This window comes from Neoarius graeffei, chromosome 2, assembly GCF_027579695.1.
Source record: "Neoarius graeffei isolate fNeoGra1 chromosome 2, fNeoGra1.pri, whole genome shotgun sequence".
Lineage (NCBI taxonomy): Eukaryota > Metazoa > Chordata > Actinopteri > Siluriformes > Ariidae > Neoarius > Neoarius graeffei.
The window spans coordinates 91,620,378-91,636,138 of record NC_083570.1 but is presented as its reverse complement, the minus strand read 5'-3'; the positions used below and the strand labels follow the sequence as shown (position 1 = coordinate 91,636,138).

At 41.2% G+C, this 15,761-nt stretch overlaps 1 protein-coding gene across 1 annotated transcript in view; it reads left to right on the top strand.

Moving 5' to 3' along the window:
- The first annotated feature begins 8,517 nt into the window (after positions 1-8,517).
- bicc2 (bicaudal C homolog 2) overlaps positions 8,518-15,761 on the top strand; it is a 64,416-nt gene continuing 57,172 nt past the window's right edge. The window contains exons 1-4 of the mRNA XM_060903869.1: positions 8,518-8,581; positions 8,929-9,024; positions 11,448-11,534; positions 15,689-15,735. Of these exons, the coding sequence (XP_060759852.1) occupies positions 8,518-8,581; positions 8,929-9,024; positions 11,448-11,534; positions 15,689-15,735 (294 nt within the window). The remainder of the gene's footprint in view (positions 8,582-8,928; positions 9,025-11,447; positions 11,535-15,688; positions 15,736-15,761) is intronic.

The window sequence follows — 15,761 nt, the reverse complement described above, 5'->3', positions numbered from 1 at the left end:
TGTTAAGAGTTAACACCAGTGTGTGAATGTGTCTAAAGCAGCACTGCATAAATATTTGTGACTGTCCTGCCCTCAAGTGGCCACAGAGATGTACTGCATCCACCATCCTGCAACTAACTTTTTTCTCGAAGGCAAGTTTTCCAAGAAGTGTATCTATACCTCTTCAACTTTGTTGGAGGGGGTTATGGTTTCACTTCTGTTTGTTTGTTCCTAATGTAGCGCAAAAAAAATTTGTGAACATATTTTGAGGAAATTTTGAGGAAATGGGTACCATGGACCCAGGAACAACTGATTCGATTTTGATGCAAATCCAGATATGTGGTTTGGTGGAGGTATACACTCTACCAAGTGCCCTTCAATTTAAGAATGTAGTCAATTTCATTTTAAGGGTTTAAAGAAATGTTGACAGGACACTCACTCCTTCTTGCTGTTCTTGCTAGCCATAGCTTAAAACAACGCATTTACATTTATGGCATTTGGCAGATGCTCTTATCCAGTGTGACTTACTGAAGTGCGATGAAATCTCTATCAAAAACACATCCCCATGCTAGTTCACTATGTCATGGACTAAAAACACTTTAGTTCTAAAAACCCTGTTGGGGCAGCACGGTGGTGTAGTGGTTAGCGCTGTCACCTCACAGCAAGAAGGTCCGGGTTCGAGCCCCGTGGCCGGTGAGGGCCTTTCTGTGTAGAGTTTGTATGTTCTCCCCGTGTCCGCGTGGGTTTCCTCCGGGTGCTCCGGTTTCCCCCACAGTCCAAAGACATGCAGGTTAGGTTAACTGGTGACTCTAAATTGACCGTAGGTGTGAATGTGGGTGTGAATGGTTGTCTGTGTCTATGTGTCACCCCTGTGATGACCTGGCGACTTGTCCAGGGTGTACCCCGCCTCTCGCCCGTAGTCAGCTGGGATAGGCTCCAGCTTGCCTGCGACCCTGTAGAACAGGATAAAGCGGCTAGAGATAATGAGATGAGATGAGATGAAACCCTGTTGGGGATTTGACTTAACGCAGTATGAAAAATACAAGACAAGGATTTGCCAGGGGCAAAGTTTGCGCAAAGATCTGAGCCCTCAATTGCTTCGCTTTTTTCCTTAAATTCAATTTTCCTTCTCTTGTGTATCGGTATGAATAAATTCTTCTGCCGAATGAATAAATGTAAATGTGAAAGTAGGTCTAAGGAAAGCTGCTGAAGGTCTCTATCTGGTTAGGGTTATGTAGCTGATGAATAAAAAGCAGCATTCAGTATTCATGCAGCGATACTCCACTGTACAGTGACTACATTATTCATGCTGCTTTGAAACATTATCCTGGCAATATCCCTCCAAACACCATTTCTTCATTTTTAAACATCTGTACAAAGATTTTTAATACTTTTTTTTTTTTTTTACAATGAACATGCCACCAGTCTGTTTACTAAAACCAGACATGCATATTGGAATTTATAAACCATGTGCTGTTCAAGCTTGCATGAAATGCTGAGGTTGTTGTTTCTCTCTCTCTCTCTCATATTCTTGGTGAGACGTTTTACTCCCTGCTCACCATAAATCATGTTTCCCAAAACAGGGGCAATTAACAGCTTAATCATTTCACTAGCAGGGAATTAATGGTTGCTATAATTATGGCACTCTTGCTTGACATCTCAGAGCTGTAATGAAAAATGTGCATAAACTCCATCACCCTGAGCCTTGTATTGTTTCAATTGTCTGAAATGTAAAAAATGTAAACTATTAAGCCATCTCTTGGTGCCTTAGAAAGGTGCTCGGAAATATCAAGGCACGCAAATTCAGTGGCATGTTGAGGAAACCCGTGTAGGGAAACCCATGAAATTGAGATTGTGAGGGAATATAAATATCTGTGTGTTCACCTTAACAATAAACTGGACTGGACTAACAACACAAATGCTTTGTACAAGAAGGGCCAAAGTCGTCTCCACCTGCTGAGGAGACTGAGATCTTTTGGCATGTGCAGGACACTGTTGAAGACATTCTACGACACTGTGGTAGCATCTGCTATCTTCTTCGCTGTGGTCTGTTGAGGATGTGGAAGCTCTGAGAGGGACAGAAAGAGACTGAACTTCCTGACCACATCACCCCTGTCATATCCACACTGCATTGTATCCCAATTAAATTTTGTATTGTTTATAAAATACTACTATTGACCTTTAAACCGGCGGCACGGTGGTGTAGTGGTTAGCGCTGTCGCCTCACAGCAAGAAGGTCCGGGTTCGAGCCCCATGGCCGGCGAGGGCCTTTCTGTGTGGAGTTTGCATGTTCTCCCCGTGTCCGCGTGGGTTTCCTCCGGGTGCTCCGGTTTCCCCCACAGTCCAAAGACATGCAGGTTAGGTTAACTGGTGACTCTAAATTGACCGTAGGTGTGAATGTGAGTGTGAATGGTTGTCTGTGTCTATGTGTCAGCCCTGTGATGACCTGGCGACTTGTCCAGGGTGTACCCCGCCTTTCGCCCGTAGTCAGCTGGGATAGGCTCCAGCTTGCCTGCGACCCTGTAGAACAGGATAATGCGGCTAGAGATAATGAGATGAGATGAGACCTTTAAACCACTGGATGGTCTCACGCCACAGTACCTGAGCGAACTTCTTGTCCTTTATGACCCGCCACATCTACTTAGATCAAAAGGTGAAAAAGTTTGTTTTGCCTGGCAACACTTGTTAGTTATGTTGTGCTGTGCAATAATAGTCACGACCTGGTGCAATATTTCCATTTCAATTTCAGTTGCTAGTATTTTATTAGTGCAATATTTCTACTTTCAGGTGAAGTATTTCTCTTATTTAAGTTCCATACTTATTTTGTTGTGTACACTACATACATGGCCCGTTTTTACTTTTTTTTATTTTTATACATTTTTAACCTATTTTTTGTTACTGTCTATTCCTGACTCTTTTCTATCTGTGAGCTGCTGGAACATGCAAATTTCCTCACTGAGGGATGAATAAAGTTTATCTAATCTTATCTTAGGGTGACACGGTGGTGTAGTGGTTCGCACTGTCGCCTCACAGCAAGAAGGTTCTGGGTTCGAGCCCAGTGGCTGATGGGGGCCTTTCTGTGTGGAGTTTACATGTTCTCCCCATGTCTGCATGGGTTTCCCCCACAGTCCAAAGACATGCAGGTTAGGCTAACTGGTGGCTCTAAATTGACCATAGGTGTGAAGGGTTGTTTGTCCCTATGTGTCAACTCTGTGATGACCTGGTGACTTGTCCAGGGTGTACCCTACCTCTCGCCCATAGTCAGCTGGGATAGGATCCAGCTTGCCTGCGACCCTGCACAGGATAAGCGGTTATGGATGGATAATCTTATCTTTGACACCGTGAGTAGAACATGTGAAACTCCACACAGACAGCATCTGGGCTGGACACTTGTTCATGTTAGAAACTTTAGGAAACAGATACAGGATCAAACAGCACACAATGTGTTGAAAAAATACAGAGCAATAAATCTGACATCACTCCTCAATACAGAATTCAGATCCTTCACATTCGTCAGTTTGCTTTTGTGGACCTTATTTTTCAACCCACAGGTTTCAGTGGGGTTTAGGTCAAGTTTTTGGACCTTGAAGATTATTACATTATGACTCAAAGCAACCAGATTTTCATTTAAAATCTCCCAGACTTTATGGGGTCCATGATGTTGTGTATCCTAACAAGGTTCTTAGAGCCTTTGAAGGAAAACCAACATTCCAAACAACACAATGTCACAAATCATTCACAGTACTTAGTCATGAAGTTGTCTTTTTTTCTCCTGTACAACCATTCTTCTTTTTACACCAAACCCACCACATTACATTATAGGCATTTAGCAGACGCTCTTATCCAGAGTGACATACAACATACGGTACCCAGAGCAGCCTGGGGAGCTGTTGGAGGTTAGGTGTCTTGCTTAAGGGTATTTCAATCATTCCTGCTGGTCCAGGGAATTGAACCAGCAACCTTTTGTTCCTAACACCGTTTCTCTAACTATTAAGCCATGGCTTCCCCACTACATTATTTTTTCAATGTCTCATCTGACCACAGAACCCAGTTCTCGTCAAGGGTTCATAACGTAGTGAACTCCTTACCTTTGTGGAAATGGCTTTCTTCTTAGACACCTTCCAGACAGTATACCATTAATTTTTTTTTCTTGTGTCTAAATGTAGATAAAAAAAGAAAAAAAAAGTCCATCTTTTGCAAATTTCCACCTGTGATCCATGGATGAACTGTTACCTCTTTAATCATCTCCCTCACAGTGTGTGGGGACAAAACACACTTCCATCCTCTTCCAGAAAGCTTCATTACTGCTCTGCTTGTTTTACTGTAAAATTCATAAACACAAACTCTTTAATGAAAAACTTTAGGAATCTAATGGAACATCCAGAATTATTGGCATCCTTGGTAAACATCGGTTTAAAAATGCTGTGAAAGAATGTTGATGATTAATAAGGTTCTTACACTGAAAACATTTGTAAATAACTTGAAATACAGTGTCTTGCAAAAGTATTCATCTACCATGGAGTTTGTCCTGTTTTGTTGCATTACAAGCTGGAATTAAAATGGATTGTTGGGGGATTAGCACCATTTGATTTACACAACATGCCTACAACTTTAAAGGTGCAATTTTTTTTTTTATTGTGACACAAAAAACAATTAAGATGAAAAAAAAAAAACCCCTGCAAAATCTGGAGTGTGCATAGGTATTCATGCCCTTTTGTATGAAACACCTAAATAAGAAGGCCACCCACCAAAACTCACAAACCAGGCAAGGAGGGCATTAATCAGAGATGCAACAAAGACACCAAAGATAACACTGAAGGAGCTGCAAAGATCCCCAGCAGAGATAGGAGTATCTGCCCATAGGACCACTTTAAGCACTCCACAGAGTGGGGCTTTATGGAAGAGTGGCCAGAAAAAAAGACATTGCTTAAGAAAGCACGTTTGGAGTTTGCCCAACAGAATGTAGCAGACTCCCCACACACATGGAAGAAGATTCTCTGGTCAGATGAGACTAAAGTTGATCTTTTTGGCCATCATGGGAAATGCCATATGTGGCGCAAACCCAACACCCTGAGAACACCATTCCTACAGTGAAGCATGGTGGTGGCAGCATCATGCTGTGGGGATGTTTTTCATCTGCAGGAACAGGAAAACTGGTCAGGACTGAAGGAAAGATGGATGACACTAAATACAGGGCAATTCTGGAGGAAAACCTGTTTGAGTCAGCCAGAGGTTTGAGACTGGGAGAAAGGTTCACGTTCCAGCAGGACAATGACCCTAAACATACTGCTAAAGCTACACTGGAGTGGTTTAAAGGGAAACATTTAAATGTCTTGGAATGGCCGAGTCAAAGCCCAGACCTCAATCCAATTGAGAAGCTGTGGCATTACTTAAAGATTGCTGCACACCAACGCAACCCATCTAACTTGAAGGAGTTGGAGCAGTTTTGCCTTGAGGAATGGACAAAAATCTCAGTGGCTAAATGTGCTAAGCTAATAGAGACATACGCCAAGAGACTTGCAGCTGTAATTGCACCAAAAGGTGGCTCTACAAAGTATTGACTTTGGGGTGAATACCTATGCACACTCCAGATTTCTGTTTTTTTCATCTTAAGTATTACTTGTTTCACAATTTGAAAAAAAAAGTACATTTAAAGTGGCAGTCATGTTGTGTAAATCAAATGGTGCTAACCCCCCAAAAATCCATTTTAATTCCAGCTTGTAATGCAACAAAACAGAACAAACACCAAGGGGGATGAATACTTTTGCAAGACACTGTAGATGTATCTGTTAATTGAATAAAATGAAAGGTTCTTAGAAAAAAAGTCACAATTATTTGCACCTCTATAAATTACTGTGAATAAAATATCAGTGAAGCAGGCTCCTGTTACACACACACACACACGTTCTATTTTACTTTCAGTTCACCTGAGTGCTTAGGGACTCTTAAGCTGTCATCCGTGACTTGCTGTTTCACTGAGGTATTAATACAAAGTGACACAGATGCCCTGAGCCATTCACCACCATGGGGAGGATTAGAGAATGTGCAAATCAAATGAAACAAAAGTGTGCTGACCTTCATAAATCAGGCAATGGATAAAAAAGGGAGTTGCACAACTGAAAAAGCTCATATCTGTTAGGACATTATCGAGTTTTTGGGGGCAACCATGGCCTGAAGGTGAGAGACAGACAGTCTTAAACCCTGCCGGTCCAGTTTGATTCCCAGGACCGGCAGGGGAAAAAACGAGTGAATGAACAGCATTTACCCCTCCCTCTATATGATAGCTGAAATGCCCTTGAGCAAGGCACCTAGCCTCCAATTGCTTCCAGGGCACTGTAGCATTGGTATGAATGTGTATTCACTGTTTCAGATGGGTTCAATGCAGCAGTGGAATTTTGCTGTGCTTGAGTGTACATTATATTACATTACAGTCATTGAGTAGATGCTCTTATCCAGAGTGATGTACAACATACCCAGAGCAGCCTTGGGAGCAGTTGGAGGTTAGGTGCCTTGTTCAAGGGCACTTCAGCCATTCCTGCTGGTCTAGGGGACCAACCGGTGACCTTTTGGTCCCAAAGCTGCTTCTCTAACCATTAGGCCATGGCTGTGACAGAAATAAAAGGTGGTTCTTCAAAAATTCATATTAAATGCTGTCAAAAAAGGCTTTCTTTTATGTTTAGAAGATTAACATCAGAATAAAATATGGTTATCAGGAATATTTAGAACATCACATTCAAGTAAACTATAAGAAACCGGAAAGTGATGAAATGATCTGCTGCGATGATTCCAGAACAAAGTACATTATAGATGACTGTGAGGTTGAGTGGATGATGACAGCGCCATCTGTAGATGGTATTATAAACAGGATTGCATTATGTGCTGATTTTTCAAAGACAATTTCAACAAGAAGAGCATTTTATGAAGGACTCTTAACACTTAGAACCTTATAAGCCCATTGCTTTCATACTGACTTATGATGTCGTAAGTGCTATGACACCTTCATAAAATGCTACCCAGCTTTTTTCAGTAGTATGAGCATGCAAAGTTTCATTGATGTACCTTATGTAGTTTCTGAGAAAACTTGTCCAGATTGAGTCCACTTGTACAAAGCCAAGTCAAGTTTGTTTGTATAGCGCTTTTAACAAAAGACATTGTCCCAAAGCAGCTTTACAGAATTTGAATGACTCAAGACATGAGCTAATTTTGCCCTTAATCTATCCTCAATGAGCAAGCCTGTGGCAATGGTGGCAAGGAAAAACTCCCTCAGATGACATGAGGAAGAAACCTCAAGAGGAACCAGACTCAAAAGGGAACCCATCTTCATTTGGGCAACAACAAACAGCATGACTATAACATTAACAGTTTTAACATGAAGTCAGTTTTGTTGATGTTATAAACTCTTCATTAATGGAAACTTGAGTGCAAAACTGTTCATGACAACTGCAGTTCTAAAGTTAGCAAGTCAACTGTAGTCCTTAGCCATAAAAGCATTACTGTAAGTCTCTAGAGCGTCTTCCAAGTGTGACTTTCAACTGTCCACATGGGGCCGTCCTCCACAGGAGCGATGTGATGAGACGCCAACCAGACACAGGGCATCAGGATGGATCAGGCAGGTCCGAGGAGCAGAAGAGAGTCCAATAACAAAAATCAAGGGCCAGAACTCTGAAAATAATAATTAATTGTAAATGATTTTCAAACTAGCCCTGTGATGACCTGGCGACTTGTCCAGGGTGTACCCCGCCTCTCGCCCATAGTTAGCTGGGATAGACTCCAGCTTGCCTGCGACCCTGTAGGACAGGATAAGCGGCTACAGATAATGGATGGATGGATGATTTTCAAACTCAACTTGGATCATGAATAGTAATATGAGTACACAACATTTCATTGATGTAGCTTATGTAGTTTCTGAGAAAACTTGAAACAGACAGACGGAAAGACGAACAGATGGATGGATGAACTCCATTTCTATATCCCCCTGTGCATTTCATGGCGGGGATAATAACAACACCCAGGTTTGGTTAATTCCTTAATTACCTGAATGTCAAGAAATTATGCTTTTCATGTTTAGATTAAAGAAAGGTATTGAGTACTTACTTAGACTTATTCCTCCTGCTCCCAGTGGAGCACTGGGCAGCAACAGACATCCTCCATTTATCTCGGTCGCTTGCCAGGATCTTTGCCTCTGCCTAGCTGATTCCCATCCCCTCCAGGTTCCTCAGTACTGTGCTTCTCCAGGTGGTCATTGGTCTTTCTCTCTTCCTCTTTCCACCTGTTGGCACCCACTCAAGTGATGTCTTTGGATGTCATCTCTCGTCAAGTCTGAGGAAGTGCCAAGCATCCTCAGGTGATGCTCCTTGACGGTGGCGCTGAGGGATCTTTGGGTTGTTCAAGGGATTTAAGTCAGAGCGCTAACCTCCAAGTGGTATCCCCCAGGCAATGGCTACAGCAATGACTTTGGTTTGCGATATAATTGTGAGCAAGGGGCAAGCTATCAGGGTCAGACCTACAAAGTTCCCCCTGCTCCTGGCAGGTTTAACCATGGTGGGATGGATTCCAGAGGAGCTGCTGCTGGCTAATAGCACCTCCATGGTCCTCCCGGGTGGTAATATAAATACAGGTGGGGTTGGGTGAGGGGTCAGCGAAAAACCTCCCCATAAAAACTTCTGCTACAGGAACAGCAACAGAAGCAGAAGAAACAGATACTCGGCAAAGAGAGGACAGCACACTCCTCGGAGTGCCAATGACAGAAGCTGATGAAACCCAAAAGGTACTGAGAACAAATGTACAAATATAACAGGAAATGAAAAGGGTTTTTTTCTCAATTTCTCTACCTTTGGTACTTAAGTTTTATGACTTTCTCATTGTCTTTAATGCTAAATCACGTTGCCTGGTAACAGCCAAACAGTGTGCTGCTGCTTGTCTCTCTTTCTTTCTTGTTCTTATTCTCAGATTGTAATGATATCAGTGGTCTTGCTGTAAAAGCCCCCATCCTCTTCCCCTGTGAAGCAGGACCAGCAGCCCCTCTGCAGAAAGCTGGTAGTTGTGGTGAGGGGGCAGCGAGGGGGCTGTGAGGGGGCAGTGAGGGGGCTGTGGGTAGCTCTCTTTATTAAAAGCCCGGGTTCACCACCTCACTTTTGGGAAGAAAAGAAAACAGCACATTCCTGTGATCAACTCCGAGTGCAGCAGCAGGTGCAGGAATTTGTTTTGATTGCTTTAACCAGGAATGCATTAATCTGAAGAGATGCGAAATCTGCCCCTCTATTTGCAATAGCCATGGAGTCAAGGCTAAAAGTCACATGACTTCATTATGTGCTTCTGAAACTATTACAGTGCCATTTGAAAATAATTCACTCACCATTTAGCAGCCAGAAGATTCCCAGCTCAGTTTTAACTGTCCACTTCCTGTATTTCTGAAATAAGTAAGTAAGTAAGGAAATACATAAGCAAATCAATAAATAAATTGAGTTTTGTGCTTTTGGACTGTAGGTTATTAGTGAAAGAAAGAAAAGAAGACCAAAATGAAATAAGGCAAGGTATAAGGAAGAGGGCAGAAAGGATGGGAGCAAAACAGGAGAGCAAAGTCTAAAGAAGAGAAAAAAAGGAAAAGAAATTAATGGAAATAAGAAATAGGGAAAGAAGAAAGAATTAAAAGAATTAACAGGAGAAGGCTAGAGGAAAAGAAAAGAATCATGGAGGAAGGAAAGGGAACGGAAGAAGAAAGTGAAGGAATAAAAAAGACAAATGAAAGGCAGAAGAAGAGAAGGTGAAAAAAATTATTTATTTTTAATAATATACAGGACGGGCGGCACGGTGGTGTAGTGGTTAATGCTGTCGCCTCACAGCAAGAAGGTCCGGGTTCGAGCCCCGTGGCCGGCGAGGGCCTTTCTGTGTGGAGTTTGCATGTTCTCCCCGTGTCCACGTGGGTTTCCTCCGGGTGCTCCGGTTTCCCCCACAGTCCAAAGACATGCAGGTTAGGTAAACTGGTGACTCTAAATTGACCGTAGGTGTGAATGTGAGTGTGAATGGTTGTCTGTGTCTATGTGTCAGCCCTGTGATGACCTGGTGACTTGTCCAGGGTGTACCCCGCCTTTCGCCCGTAGTCAGCTGGGATAGGCTCCAGCTTGCCTGCGACCCTGTAGAACAGGATAAAGCGACTAGAGATGATGAGATGAGATGAGATGAATATACAGGACAGTACTTTGTGTTGTTGGACCACAGGGTATTTCTTCAAGGTGACTGCATATACTTGTGTGTGTGTGTGTGTATGTATACTTTTCTTCCCGAGTTTCCTGATGGAGTGTCCTCTACGCCATCACAATTTCACTATTTGAAGTTCCACAAGGAGGCTGTATGTCACCATATTAAGTCCAGTGGAGTGTCTTTTTTCAAGGTTTAAATCACAATTTACAAACCTCACTTTAAGATCGAGCAGGAGGAAAAGGCTTAAGTAAGGAAATTGTGTATGCCATTTTTAAGCAACACAATAAAGTCACAATAAGGTCACACACATTCATTTATTCTATCCACATTCACTGGATATGTGCAGTCACACTCTGATTGGCTACTCTACTATTAGGATATCAGCTCATATACCACGAGTAAAGAAAAGCAAAATGGTGGCGTATGTTGATGAATCAACCAAACCCCCCAAATACAAAAAAGCAACAAAATATGGAATAAAAGTATTTGATGGGTAAGAAATCTTTTTTTTATTTTTCAAGAATTATTATAATCTGATTTTTCACAAATTGCTACTGTCATTTACTGTCACTGCTGGTTTGTTTACATTCTAAGCGGAAATTATTTTGTTGGACATTTTGTATGGAGTTTTTGTTTATCGAATTTGCAAAAAATAAAAATAAAAATGCTCCATTTCTCAAAATCCAGGGAATGTGGATAGAATAAAACAGTTATTTCACTCAATCTCGTCGTACATGGCTTACAGACGACTCAGCGCTATGCACCACATTGGCTATCAGCTCATATACGACTCGATTTCGTGGAATAACTTATGTATCTACATATTTCTGTCTACTGCAGAGATTTTTTTTGTGCATTCAACTCTGTTGGTGTGTTAGTATATCACCCTCATGCACACACTTTCCCTCTCTCTTTCTCTGAGTGAAGAGGTGAGTTTTAAGAGTGGCTATAAGATGCTGTAAAAATTTAGGGTCTCCTAGCCCCCCCACACACACCCTTTAGCCCGTTTCTATGGTTACACCGTTGTATATACACACACTCACATGCTCCCTCCAGCACACACACTTCTCGCACGGCAGCCAGCATAGAGGGCACTTCTGTGGACCCTGTGGAACGTGAATCTTGCTTCAGGCCTGAACAGAATCAAAACATGGGCTCAGAGGCTGAGCAAGAGCTGAAAGTTCTTATTCAGGACAGAACCGAGGAAGAAGAGGAGGAGGAGGAGGAGGAAGAAGAAGAAGAAGGAGGAAATTCCAGGACGGACTCAGAGCCCAACAACTGGGAACAATCTGACATGAACTGGATAGAGGAGAGGTTCCGCATTGACAGGAAGAAACTGGAGACCATGCTTTATGGTGAGCGAGAGAGAGAGAGAGAGAGAGAGAGATGTTTTACTTTCATGCCACTAAGAAGTTATTTTGAAAGAAGGCATTTTAACTGTGATAATTCAAAAGAAAGAAAGAAAGAAAGAAGGGCAGATGGACAGAACTAAAGAAATGAGGTAAGAAAGAAATAAAGAAGAAAAAATGTAAGAAGGAAGCACAATAAACTGTAGATGTGGAGGAGAAAGAAAGAAAGAAAGAAAGAAAGAAAGAAAGAAAGAAAGAAAGAAAGAAAGAAAGAAAGAAAGAAGCACAGTTAACCATGGATGTGGAGGAGTAAGAAAGAAAGAAAGAAAGAAAGAAAGAAAGAAAGATGGACAGAAATAAAGACATGAGGTAAGAAAGAAATAAAGAAGAAAAAAGATAAGAAGGAAGCACAATAAACTGTAGGTGTGGAGAAAGAAAGAAAAAGAAAGAAAGAAAGAAAGAAAGAAAGAAGCACAATTAACCATGGATGTGGAGGAGTAAGAAAGAAAGAAAGAAAGAAAGAAAGAAAGAAAGAAGCACAATTAACCATGGATGTGGAGGAGTAAGAAAGAAAGAAAGAAAGAAAGAAAGAAAGAAAGAAAGAAAGAAAGAAAGAAGCACAATTAACCATGGATGTGGAGGAGAAAGAAAGAAAGAAAGAAAGAAAGAAAGAAAGAAAGAAAGAAAGAAGCACAGTTAACCATGGATGTGGAGAAGAAAGAAAGAAAGAAAGAAAGAAAGAAAGAAAGAAAGATGCACAGTTAACCATGGATGTGGAGGAGTAAGAAAGAAAGAAAGAAAAAAAGAAAGAAAGAAAGAAAGAAAGACAGATGGACAGAAATAAAGACATGAGGTAAGAAAGAAATAAAGAAGAAAAAAGGTAAGAAGGAAGCACAATAAACTGTAGGTGTGGAGAAAGAAAGAAAAAGAAAGAAAGAAAGAAAGAAAGAAAGAAAGACAATTAACCATGGATGTGGAGGAGTAAGAAAGAAAGAAAGAAAGAAAGAAAGAAAGAAAGAAAGAAAGAAGCACAGTTAACCATGGATGTGGAGGAGAAAGAAAGAAAGAAAGAAAGAAAGAAAGAAAGAAAGAAAGAAAGAAAGAAAGATGGACAGAAATAAAGAAATGAGGTAAGAAAGAAATGAAGAAAAAGGTAAGAAGGAAGCACAATAAACTGTAGATGTGGAGAAAGAAAGAAAAAAGAAAGAAAGAAAGAAAGAAAGAAAGAAAACCATGAATGTGGAGGAGTAAGAAAGAAAGAAAGAAAGAAAGAAAGAAAGAAAGAAAGAAAGACTTTAAAAAGCCTGAAATATGAAGGAGAATGAATGAATAAGGAAAGGAATAAGGGGGAAGAATAGAAGGAAAGAAAGTCTACAAATGGGAAGAGGAAAACAGAAAGGAATAAGGAAGGGAAAGAAGAGCAGATGGAATGTAAAGGAAAAAATTAAATAAAGAAGACAGTGTGGGGGAAGAAAAATAAGAAAGGTGAACTGAAGAAAAAAGTGAAGGAGTAAAAAGAATAAGAAGGAAGAGGAAGAAAGAAGGACTCCAAGGCCAGTTCAGTATCTGTAAAATGAGTGTGGGGCTTTAATTTGGGAGTCGGTCCTGTGCCTGAGTGGAAAGTTGTGTCGCTGTGATGCTGCTGATTCTCAGGATGAGAGATTTCTCAGACACGCTGATGCTCATGCTGATGTTTACCTGCTCCTTCATGTGGCATGTGCAGAGACAGCGATGGCAGGGTTTCTCTCTCTCTCTCTCTCTCTCTCTCTCTCTCTCAGAAAGAGAGTGTGTTATCGGTGAAACGCAGCTTGCTGACAGTTTGGTTTGGAGAAGTGCTCGTCTCTGCTGCTCTTTGATATTCAGAGAGGAAAGCAGTGTTCCTGCCAGAACAATGAAAGTTTGAGTGAAGCTGATCACCAGAATGTTGAGCAGGAACTGGAGAGGAGTGTTATCTTGGCCGCTGTGACTTGCTGAGACGAGGAGAGGATGAGAACGAGAGACTTTAGTCGATGTTGTGGTTTATCAGCTGGTTACTTTTTCTCAAACTGGGTGCACGAGTGTGTGCATGCTTGCCAGGGTGTGTGTGTGTGTGGGGGGGGGAGTGTTTGCGTCAGCACTGTTGTGAGTTAAATGCCTTTGCTGTTTGACCCTGTTTCTCAGAACTGGCTTTTGGCTCTCTCTCTCTCTCTCTCTCTCTCTCTCTGGAAGTCAGGCCATTCCTACTGGCAGGGCCACGTAACCCATGGCAATAAGAGCAGAGGAGAAGAAAAGAGAGGGATGTTCACTCTAACCCAGTAAATGTCAGCAGATAGCCATGGCGTTTCATTGTGTTTAACTTTAACCTCTACACACACACACACACACACACACACACACACACACACTTGTTCTGCTTGTCCATCTATTTAAACTCTGTGTTTAAATCTTAGTGTCGTCTCTGTGCTCCTATACATCACCGACTTGAACTGAGATAAATTAGTTTACTGTATCCTGGAGCACAGAACACACAGTTTAATGTTCACACATTATATGTTTTTTTTTTTAAAGGACTTGAGACAGGTTCTAGGTTCTAATTATTATTATTATTATTATTATTATTATTATTATTATTATTTAAAAAGCAAGATTTAAATTGTAAACTATGAACAATTCGATTCAATTCACTCCACTAAACATCATACTGATTCACTGATTCAAGCTTCATAAGCGATGTTATAAGACATAACCCTTCCTGTAAAAAATCTCATTCATTTTATTCAGCGTATAAAGTGAGAGAAAATCAGTTGAATGTTTAATCTGCGCAGGAAGGGACGGACGATATGGCACACATATGACATGATACATGAAGATGTTCCTATGATATACAGTACAGCGTGTCCAAAAGTCTGGATCCAGAGGTAGTTACTTACTTGCCTTTATTACTCATTTGATGAAACGACACCAGTTCTGATACATGAAGAAACCTTCAGCGTTATTGTGATTCAACGTGTACACAAGTGCCAAAGTCTAAGGCCATCAATTTGAGTATTTGTTGTAAATTCTCATCTCATTATCTGTAGCCACTTTATCCTGTTCTACAGGGTCGCAGGCAGGCTGGAGCCTATCCCAGCTGACTACGGGCGAAAGGCGGGGTACACCCTGGACACGTCGCCAGGTCATCACAGGGCTGACACATAGACACAGACAACCATTCACACTCACATTCACACCTACGCTCAATTTAGAGTCACCAGTTAACCTAACCTGCATGTCTTTGGACTGTGGGGGAAACCGGAGCACCCGGAGGAAACCCACGCGGACACGGGGAGAACATGCAAACTCCGCACAGAAAGGCCCTCGCCGGCCCCGGGGCTTGAACCCGGACCTTCTTGCTGTGAAGCGACAGCGCTAACCACTACACCACCGTGACGCCCTATTATTATTATTATTATTATTATTACTATTATTATATTTTTTAGAGATGTCACATGTTTCATACATCACACATGGACAGAAGAAAGAAAGAAAGAAAGAAAGAAAGAAAGAAAGAAAGAAAGAAAGAAAGAAAGAAAGAGAAAATAAATAAGTGAGAATGAAAGGATATAAAGCAAGGATCTGGTGGGGGATAGAAAGAAATAAGAAATAAAATGAAAGCCAAATAAGGAAACAAAAGTAACAGCAAAAAAGAAATAAAGAAGGAAAAATGCATTCAAGTCATGTCACTTTTATTTGTATAGCACTTTTAACAATAATCATTGTTGCAAGGAAGCTTTACAAAAAATATAAAGAGATGATGAAAGAGAAAGGAAGACTAAAAATGTAGGGAAAAAAGAAATAAGGAAAGGAACACGAGGGAAGAATGGAAGGAGAAAAGGGAAGAGGAAGACAGAAAGGGGTGCAGAAGAAAAAGTGAAGGAATAAAAAAAGAAAAAAGTAAGACAGGAAGAAAAGTGGACTTTTCACAAGGAGTGCATATCATTTTTTTTTGGGGGGGGGAGGGCATGTTTTGATTTATTGTCAGATTAAAAAAAGAAGAAAAAAGGCATGACATCATGGCATTCACCTGAAAAACAATGCCATAGCATTTGCTATGATTAACAATCGATCTGAAAAAGATCAATCTCTTTTTCAGACATTTCATCTTTTTCTCACACGTCTTTCCTTGTTTGTGTTCCTTGCAGGTCCTTCAGATGGAACAGGCCTAACAGGAGAGGAGTTCTTCGAGAAGGTGAGAGAACCTGGAGTAATGACTGA